At 46.5% G+C, this 10,457-nt stretch overlaps 1 protein-coding gene across 3 annotated transcripts in view; it reads right to left on the reverse strand.

Annotated features, from left to right (window-relative positions):
* The window catches only part of Flt1 (fms-related tyrosine kinase 1), a 178,429-nt gene extending 178,020 nt beyond the window's left edge, over positions 1 to 409 (reverse strand). For all 3 annotated transcript variants that reach the window (XM_005406359.1, XM_005406358.1, XM_005406360.2), the window contains exon 1: positions 42 to 409. In XM_005406359.1, coding sequence (XP_005406416.1) covers positions 42 to 144 — 103 coding nt within the window. In that variant the 5' untranslated portion in view covers positions 145 to 409. The remainder of the gene's footprint in view (positions 1 to 41) is intronic.
* Between the last annotated feature and the right edge of the window lie 10,048 nt (positions 410 to 10,457).

Raw genomic sequence — 10,457 nt, forward strand, 5'->3', positions numbered from 1 at the left:
CCGGCGCCGCGCGGCGCAGCCCGGCCGCGGCCCCGCCTCACCTGGGAGAAGCAGGCTGCCCAGCAGCGCGCACAGCAGGACGCCGGTGTCCCAGCAGCTGACCATGGTGAGCGCGACGCGGCCTGCTCGCCCGGTCCCCGCCATCCTCTTGCGCTCCTGCCCTGCACCCCGAGAGCCCCTCTCTCCGAGGCTCCAGATAGGAGGCAGCGCTTGCCGGGGTAATGCTCGCCGCCCGGAGCCCGCTCCGAGCCGCCGCCGCCGCCGCCGCCGCCGGGGAGGAGTCGCAGCAGTGTCCGCCTGGCCCTCTCCGAGCCTCCCGCGGACCCCGATGGAGCGGAGCCGAGGGCGGGGGCAATTTATAGCCTTCCCCCGGTCCACTTCCTACTCCGGCACCTCCTTCCAGTGACGTCAGGGGGTCCCCCACCCCTCATCCGCCTACCCACCTACCCTCTTCTTCCTCCCGGGTTCGCTTCCCCGCGGCTCCGGAACCGGGCGGGGGCCGCCCAGGGCGGGGAGCGGGGGCTGGCTGCGCCTCGGGGGCGCGGGCAGTGAGGGGCCGGGAGCGCGGCCCGGACAGGTTCCGAGTCCTCGCTCCGCGCCCTCCTGCCCCCAGCGCTCAGGAAATCCTTACAGGCTCCCTCCGCCCGGCTTACTCAGCTCCGGGGTCCGCCCGAAGCTAGAGAGGGGACAGGGCTGGAGCTCCACCGCCGGCCCCCGGGTGGGAAGTCAGATCCAAAGGAAGTTGGCCGCGCCTCCGCGACGGTGTCCTTGGCACCGAAGAGCAAGGCGCAGTCCGTCCGCTCCCCTTCCCTGGTCTTCCCGCGCTGCCCCGCCAGACTGTCCCGAGACGTCTAGGAAGGCGCCAGAGACCCTCCGCGCAGGGCGCGCTGGACCAGGACAGTCCGAGGGGACCGGACGCTTGCCTGGCACCTTGGGGAAGACTGCGGATCGACTCAGATCCCAGGGGAGGGCGTCTGTGACTTTTTCGGCTGCACCGATGCACCCGCCCAGGTCATTTCCTCAACCCTGTGCTTCCTAGAAGCAAAACAAGGAATAACACCGTGATACCTTTGAAAAGCTGAGGCGTGAAACTGCTCCTGCAACTTTTAAAAACCGAGTGCTTGAACTTCCTTTCCTGCATACTCGAGAAAGAAACTTTCTGGTGGCTGCTCGCTACTAAGATGAGTGTTTCTGCTGCTACTGGAACGAAACCAGGTGGAGCTCACTTGTGGTAGCAGATTATTTGCAATGACACTAATTCCACGTCGTTCGTCCCTCGGTTATGTCTCTGTCAGCTCAAAGGCTGAAGGTGTCTTGTCCGTGTAAATACTGCAAGTTTGAGAAATAGTCCTACTGGAACCTGACAGAAGGTCCTGACACGAGGGACTGTGATGGCTCCTAAAGGGCCAGTGACTCTTCCGGAAGGACTGGACTTCCTCCCCACCTGGGAAGATTGGGCAACCTGAAACTGCCACATTTCTGTGCCTCAGAGGTGGCCACCCGCACCTCCCCACAGGCGATGCATGGGGACAGCAAGGATTTCGCATGTGAGCCATATTCCCTCCCCACCTCGTGACTGTGAAGCAAAGCAAGACTCTGCAGTTAGGGCTCACCTTTGGGCTTGACCGGCCCTTTGTATTCTCCAGTATCCCTCCCTACGCTCCCTGGCTCCTGTGCTGTGCCTTTAGCTTGCCTTCTTCCACTCAAAACACACAATCACCTGTGGAAGAGCTGGGAGCCCATAGCTGCTTCTCGCAACCGGTCCTCAGCCAGGGAAAGCCTGGGACATACATACCCACAGAGCCCTCCGCTTCACCTCCCGGCTGCTTGTCACTCCCACACCTTCTCCAGCACAGGCAGAGGGACCCCAAAGGAAAGACACCACCCCTGCTGGCAGAGGGCTTGGGATCTGAGGCGGAGGGGGCTTGAGACCCTATGCGGAGGCTGACGACAAGGGGCCCTAACAATGCAGGACTTGGCTCAGTACTAGAGGGGTGTGGAGTTCACCAAGAGTGCCTACCCACTGCGTGTGTGAAGCCAGAATAGGCATCTGGTGGACAGTTTGAAAGGATCTTAATACCACTCTAAGATGCTCACCAAGAGTGAGAATGTACAGCTCAGTTATTTAAGGTCAGTTGAGCCACAGTCAAATCTAATGGATCTATGGGGGATCCATAATGCGAAAGGTGGGGTCCTTCCCAAATTCCCAATGGTTTTTTGACAAGTTACGGACATTTCATTATAGCCAGCAATTTCTTCAGAACTTTTTTTTCATGAGTTGCATTAGCATTCTCATAAAGAACTAAAAAAAAAAAAAAAACAACGCTGCAAACACTTCTGAGGTTTTGTTTGTGATTTCATTTTAACTTCAATATGGGGAATAAAGGTATAACTCTCACTCCTCTCCCTGAAAGAGATAATACCTTTGCATAATGGGCTATAGGACTCTTCAAAACTAAATCACACATGAAAGAGGTTTTATAGATAATACTGATGGAAAAGATCAAATTCAGCACGCCTGGTGGGTATAAAAGGCTATTGAAGTGACTATCTGCTTGCTTCCTGCTCACATACAAAAGAACATTTCATCTCCTGTTTGGTTAGCAAAACCAGACACTCTCTCTTGTTATCAGCTACAAACATTCTCTTGCGGTTTCTTTCTCACCAGTGTTCAGGGGCACGCTGTTGGTACAGCCAATAGCTTTTATGTTCAAGACTGAGTAAAAGTGGCACAGCATCAGTGAGACCAAAGGGAGTCCAGGGCAGGTCTTCGTACAATGCTCTGAGCGTGGAGCTGCTCAGCTTGCAGTGGCTGAGGTTGTGTCAGGAGTTTCACCCCACATGGGTTAAGGAGCTTGAAGCGAGAGGGAACATACACAGCATGAGTTAGTTACAAGCACCCGGTGATCTTATTAATCCCTTTGGGGTCATTACATATCCTCTGGACAGTTTGAGCCGCTTGGTCTAATAAGCACACCCTCCCAAATCTCTTGGAGGAAGTTCTGCTGGGTGTACCAAGCAGGCACGTTTGCAGCTTTATCAGACAGAAGCTGATCAGTCCAGCGGCTCTGAAGTCTTGCGTATATCAACCTGTGACTGGTGGCTAGACATGTTCCCATTTCAAAGAATTTAAACAACTGTAACTCAGTGGTACTGCCTCGAATGTATGAGAGTCTAGGTTCTAGCCCTACCACCAAAAAGGAGAAGGAGAAGGAAGAGAAAGTTATTATCCGACCCATCCACTCAGCCAATATCTGGATTTTCTTTATAACCTCTTCTGTGCAGATACCTCGGCAGGAAAATGTATTCACTACCTGTACCTAGAAACCACCTGTGCCCTGGCACCTTCCCTCCAGGCTCCTCATCCCTGCCCCTTTGGTGGTTGTTCTAACGACATGTTATAGAAATTCCTTCCAGCTTCCTTGGAAGGAAGCGGGCAGCTTATCAGACGCCCTGCAGGTGAGATACTCAGTTTCCTTCTAAAGATAGAGAAAAGCACTGGGAAGGCCTCGGGCTTCTTTTGTGAGTTGCATTAGTTGAGCAAGGAGGGGAAAGAAGTCGAGATGGAAATCCCTGTCTGGGGCAGGATGGAGTCGGGTGGGGTCACAGGGAAAGCCCCCTCTGAGAGCTGGGCCAGGAGAGCGGAGGGATGAAGGCAGCGCCCCACACATCTCATGGCACTGTGCAGGGGCCACAGGCCCGGGGCATCCTCACTTTTTTTGTTCCTGCTGCAGAACTATTCTGGCTATTTTCTCCTTTGCCTAGCTTGGTACTGCTGTTGTTTATAAGATCTCTGTTTTTGTTTTGTTTTTAACATGGAATCTTGCTGTGTTGCCCAGCCTGCTTCTGAACTCCTGGGTTTAACTCAGGCTTCCAAGTAGCTGGCACTGCAGGCCCGCACCACCGCTTCTGCCCATATAAGATCTTTTGATTTATTCAGGGTTCTGGATGGTTTCGGAAGCCAAGTGCTGGGGTTTTGCTCCTCCCTGTATTTCTAGGGACCACAACAGAGCTTCTGCACCTCTTTCACTGCATCCTGGGCCTCCCCTGTAACACCTTCATGCCTGGGACATTTACAGAATGGTTTACGAAATAGCCCTGGTTATGGCCCTTTAAGCTTTTGCACAAAAACACTTCCATGTTCCCTTTTGTAGGTACACTGTTGACTCATTGCAGACCCTCATATACTTTGTTTTGTTTTTTGCAGTACTGGGGATTGAACCCAGGGATGCTCTGCCACTGAGCTACATTCCCAGCCCCTTTTTACTTTGTATTTTGAGACAGGGTGTCACTAAGTTGCCGAGGTTGAGTTCGAACTTGTGATCCTCCCGGCTCAGCCTACTGAGAGGCTGGTGTTGCAGGCGTGTGCCACACGTCTGGCTCATACACACTATCATTATGCATCTTTCCACCCCACTGAAATCCTTTGGTTGATGATCCTGTCATTCAGTGGTTTTTCTACACTTCTGGCTAATTATCCACACATATGAAAAAGTGTCTTCCGGATCATCACTAAAATCATTGACTAGGAAATCTAATGGTCCCATGCCTTAGGCATGTAATACATTTTGTGTGTTCTTTTTCCTGTTTCTTTTTCTCTTTTTTAATGATAGATAACTAGCCCAGAGACAACTAAATGAGTGAGTGACTTAATGAAAGCAGAGATGTCCAGGATCCAAGTAAACCAAGGGTTCAAATTATTACTTCATTAAGTTATCCCTAAATGTGGGTACACCATTCAAACTCATTAACATTTACTGATTTGTTATTTAGGAGTAATTGATGGCTATAGCAAGAGAAAACTAGACAGGTAGGTTTTATTCACGGCATTCTAGGAAAGAGAAAATAAAAGTCACAACTATGGAATTAGCAAGCATGGTGCACAAGAAAGGCAAAACAGGCAAATCATACCTAAAACAGTTACCAGTGATCCCAGCACTTGGGAGGTTGAGACAAAAAGATCTTGAGTTTGAAGCCAGCCTGGGCAACTTGGCAATTCAGCAAGACCCAGTCTCAAAAAACAAAAACAAAAAAAACCTAAAAAAACCAAAAAGTAAGGAAATTTGTATAATGGTCATCTAGTCATTAGGATTAATCATCTTGCCTAAGGCCAACTTTATCTTGATACCTATCAAGATACTTAGCATATCAAGTTTACCTTGATATCTGACTTTTTCTTATTTTTTCACTTTTAATAAACCCTTTTGTTTTAGATTTACATTTTTATTAGTCCATTTGTTTTTTTGGGTTTTTTTGTTTGTTTGTTTGTTTTTTACTCAGACTCAAACTCAGGACCTCGTGCTTGCCGGGCAGATGCTGTGCCACTGAGCTGTACCCCTGGTGCAGTACATTTATGTAGTGCATAATGTTTACATGCCTTTTGTGGAGTTGGAACATGTACATAACACATCTTAATTCTTCTTCTTTATCCCCCGTTGCTCCCCTTCCCTTTCTTGATCTCCTTCCCCTTTGAGAAAGATCTTTCCCCCTACTTTCTATTATGTATCTTTTATTTCGCTCTTTATTTATACTTTTGGTGTCCTATGTAAGAAAAACCATTGCATATTTAAGCTTGTGTATCTGATTTACTTGACTTAATATTATGGTCTCAAGGTGCACCCGTTTTCCTAAAAATGATTCAAGTTCATCTTTCTTTATTGCAGAATAGTGTTCCACTCTGTGTAAATACTGCATTTTCTTTATCCATTCATCTGTAGATGGACACACAGGCCAAGATTTATGTATTATAAATTGTGCTTCTATAAATATGGGTATGCATGTATCATTATAATGTGATGTCTTTAATTCTTTCAGCAAGGTGCTGAGAAGGGGAAGAGCTAGGTCAAATGGAATTGCAGATTTTTAAAGAATTTCCACATTAATTTCCATAGGGGTTGTACTAGCTTACATTCTGACCAACAATGTGGAAGTGTTTCTTTACCCCCATAGCCTTGACAACATTTGTTATCATTGGATTCCTTGATAGCGGCCATTCTTTCTGGGGTAAGATGGAATCTCAGTGTTGTTTTCACTTGCATTTCTCTACCGGTCAGGGATGTTGAGTGTTCCTTCACATATTTATTGGCCATCTGTACTTCTTCTGAGAAGTCTCTATTTGTTTTACTTGCCCAGTATTTGATTAGATCTTTTACTTGGGTGGGTCTAATTGTTTTGAGTTCTTCATGTATTTCAGATATGAGTCCTCTGTCTGAGGAATCTCTGGAAAATTTTTTCCCACTCTGTAGGTTGTCTTTTCATTCTATTGTTGCTTTTTTTTCCCACTGTGTATATGCTTTCCCATTTAATACACTCTCTGTCTTAGTTACTTTTCTTGTTGCTGAGACAAAATACCCAACACACACAAATTAAGGAAGGAAAGGTTTATTTACCTCACGGTTTGTAGAAGTTTCAGTCCATAATTTGCTGGCTCCAAGGTAGGGTGGCATGGCAGGCAGGCATTGCTGAGGAGAAGCAGTCCATGGCAGGTAGAAGCAAGAAAAGGACCTTAGCAGCTTTTTTCTGCCCTTTTGTACTCTCTCTAGGCTACCAGGATTAGGGAGATGCCCAACTAATCAGGGGATTGATTTAGTAATCACTCACCCTTAATCCCAGCATTGCACCATGAATCAATCACACACTGTAGATCCAGCCATTTCTGAAAAAGTCCCTCCTCTGACCTCATAAGGCTTTGGGGAGACATCTAAACACAAGCCCTAACATTCTACTCCTGGCTCCCCAAGGACTCATGCACATCCCTTTATGCAAAAGGCACTTAGCTCATTTCCAATGGTTTCCAAAGTCCTAACAGTTTCAGCACTGTTGAAAAGTCCAAGTCCAAAAGCTCCTCTGGGATTTAAGGCACAGTCTTAGCTGCAAGCCCCTGCGCAAATGAAAACAATATTAAACACTTCTAATATGCAATGGCACAAGATAGACATTACCATTCCAAAAGGTACAAACAGGAGAATACAAAGGAATGGGAACAAAGCAAGTAAAAAAACCCAGCAGGGCAAACATTAAGTCCTGTAGTTCTGTTTGCAGCATCTGAGGCAATGTGTGACAAGATGTGAACTCCAAAGGGTTTGGGTGGTTCTGCACCTGCAGCACTGCTGGTGGTTGTAGTTCCCATGGCTTCTCTCTTGGGCCCACTCTGCTCTCGTCATTGCAGTTTTCCTCTGATAACTCATGTTCCCAGATTTTCCAAAACTTCTGGAGTCTCACAGTTTCACATACTGACCTCTCAAGGACCTACTACCTGTCCTCCCAGGCCTTCTTCTGAAATCTCAGTGGAAGCCTTCCTGAACCCACAACTCTGGCATTCTGAAGCCACCTAAGACCAGCACCATGTGGATGACTGATTTTAGTCAAGGTCTGCTGTCAGCTGGAGCAATATACAGGTTTCCTTCTCTCTCAGCTGTAGGGGTTCAGTGTCTATCAACCAAATCCTGGGGAACAACTTCCCTAGGCTGCCATTCTGGAATATGGTGCTCTGGGATTCTCTTCTCAAACAGTCTTTCATTTTGAGGCTGCAAACGCTGGAGTCCTGCTGTCTTGTGTGATGTCCTCAGGCCATCTTTCCTGTTGAAGTCTTCTGAAATAGCATTTTCTAGTAGTTTTTTTTCAGTGAACAATTTCTTCTTTTTTCCATCTTTGTGGGCTGCAACTTTACTGAGCCTTCCTTTCTGGCCAAACTCAAAACATTTTAAATCATTTTTCTGGGCTCTTTTCTTTTGAGTCTCAACATAGAGACTAAAGGCTAAAAGCTAAAAGCCATGCCACTGCCTCAACATTAGACTGGTTGACACTTCTTCTACAAGATTAATAAGTCCATCATGTATAGTCTTCGTCTCAGGCAAAGTCTCTGGATATGAGCAAAATGCAGACAAAGTATCTGCCAAGGTATAACACACATCATCTGAAATCCAAGAGCCAATGCTGTCCTTCCTAGCAGAAACCTCCCAAGCCTGGTCTTTATAGGCAGGATTTCTATCAGCCTTCTTGTTTTCTGAGCTCTGGCCAGAATCTCTCATACAGTACAGCCTAAGCCATTCCAGCTCTACTTTTCCAACCAGAATCTCTGAACCTTTTCTAACTCTTCCCCTTGCCACAAGTCCCAAAGGCTCCTGAACCACATGGTCAGGTATAGTCACAGCAATGACTCCACTTGGCTCTGGTACCAAATTTTATCTCAGTTACTTTTCTCTCATTGCTGAAACAAAATACCCAGCACCCAAAGTTAAAGCGGGGAAAGGTTTATTTAGCTCACTGTGGAAGTTTCAGCCCATGATTGGCTGGTTCCAAGGTGGGGTGGCATTTCACAGGAGAAATAGTTCATGGCAGGCAGTAGATAGAAAGCAAGCAACCAAGGACCTTTCTGTCTCCATTATACTCTATTTAGGCTACTGGGATCAGGCAGTGCCAAACAAACCAGTGGACTGATTTAGCAATAACACACCCTTAATCCCAGCATTGCACTGTGAATTAATCAATCACACACTTTAGCTCTAGCCCTCTCTGAAAACATCCCACCCATGACCACATAAGACTTTGGGGGGACATCTAGACATAAACCATAATAGGGGCCATCTCTTTAATGTCAGGTTCCGGTCTTTTCTTTCTTCTCCATCCTACCCCCATTCTGTCTTCTTTCATCTGTACTTTCCTTGGATACTTCTGAAGCAAATCTCAAATATTTTATTGCTTAACCACACCGTGTTTAGACTTGATGCTTCAGTCATTGATATGTCTTGTTTAAAAACAAAATTAGTCTCTTCTAATTGGGATTGATTTTTTCTCTAATGTAAATAAATAGGAATGATGGTAAAATGTAGAAACAGAGAATCTCACTTCTTATACCAGTGTTATGAGGATGTTTTTATCATATGATAACAAATAAAATTACTTCACAGCCTAAAAATGAGTGAAAACCAGCTCATGATGTGCTTGTCAGATAACAATTGGAAGCAATGTTTTAGTTTATCTAGAATTTTATTTTTTGGACTTATTTTTCAACAGAAAAATATAAGGCCACTTATTATATTTAACCCTTCCCTCCAGGGAGGGTGGAGAAGCTGAGGGATCTGACTTTCTTACCAGTGGCAGATGTACCACACATTTGTTCCACCGAGGACGCTGAGGGAGAGACAGGGCAGGTTTCTGTGCTGAGCTGGCAGCCCTGGACAGAATGTCTCTGGGATCCCCTGGGATTTCTGCTGCTGCTCTTGCTGCCAGTCACAAGAAGCTGCCTAGGAGGAGCTTGGAAGAGGAGAAGGAAGGAAAGGGCTGGTCTTCCATTTCCATAGCCAGCCGACCTGCGCTGAGGGTGTGCCTGGACTGAGGGGAACTTTTGAAGTAGAGAGGGTAAATATGGAGAACGCTAATAGTGACCCATTCTTACTCAGAGATAGAAATGAAATCCATGGCTTCAGTGAACTTCCTAGTCAGAGCGCAGCCATTAAATAAAACTTTGTCTGTCTGCCCATCCGCCTACCAAGTTATGTACCTAGCTATCTCCGTCATCTATTGATACACGTATTGGTCTCCATAACCTATTTACCTATCTAATCTATCACTTATCTCTACCACTATCTATCTATCTATAATTATATCACCTCTGTCTCCCATCTGTCAATCATCTGTCTGTCATCCATCCTCCATTACTATATCATCAGTCTATCTACTTAATCTGTATACAGTTTTGTCTAGTTACAATACAGCAATCTGTTGCATTTCTACCTGAGCCACAGTATTCCTTTAAACTGCCTTGGCTTAAGCAGGAATACAGAGTTGACTGCTTTTAGTTGCCTACTGCTCTGCATATGGCTGAACCCCCACCCCGGAACCTCCCCAGTGTCCCCATCAGGCGGTGCTTTGCTACCTCAGAGAGGTTCTTGGAACCCCAGGGTTCTTCCAGGCTCTTCCCATCCCTCTCCTGTGCCCCAGAGCTCTTCTGGCAGCGCCACGCTGTACACCTGCCCCTAATGTTGCCTCCCCATCCTGTCACCTTCATGCTTTGTGTCTTCGTAAGTTCTTTTCTTACTATTTATTCCTTTCCCTTCAGTCTCATTCTCCTTGAATTCACTATTTGCCAGTAGGCATTCTAAACCAGCCCTTCTCTGTATTGACAAGACGAAATGCATCAGATGCATCTACCAAGTGTTCAAGCACCCTAAACCTTATCCACGGAGACTTCCCCCCTGTTGTGTACCACCTTCCACCTTCAACTGCTGTCTCCCCCAGACCATCTTCCTCCCACAGTACTCTGGCTCTTCCCTTTTTGTATTTTCCATGATGTCTTTTCTCACTGATATAAATGTTACTACCTTCAAAACCATTCCCAATTTCATAATAAATAAGCCAAGTTAGCATTCATAACTATATCTCATTTTTAATTGCCTTATGATCCTTTCCTAATATTTTCGTATAAGCTTGGCCTTCTCAAATTTATTACAAGGTGC

This window comes from Chinchilla lanigera, unplaced genomic scaffold, assembly GCF_000276665.1.
Source record: "Chinchilla lanigera isolate Chin_1 unplaced genomic scaffold, ChiLan1.0 scaffold00096, whole genome shotgun sequence".
Classification (NCBI taxonomy): Eukaryota; Metazoa; Chordata; class Mammalia; order Rodentia; family Chinchillidae; genus Chinchilla; species Chinchilla lanigera.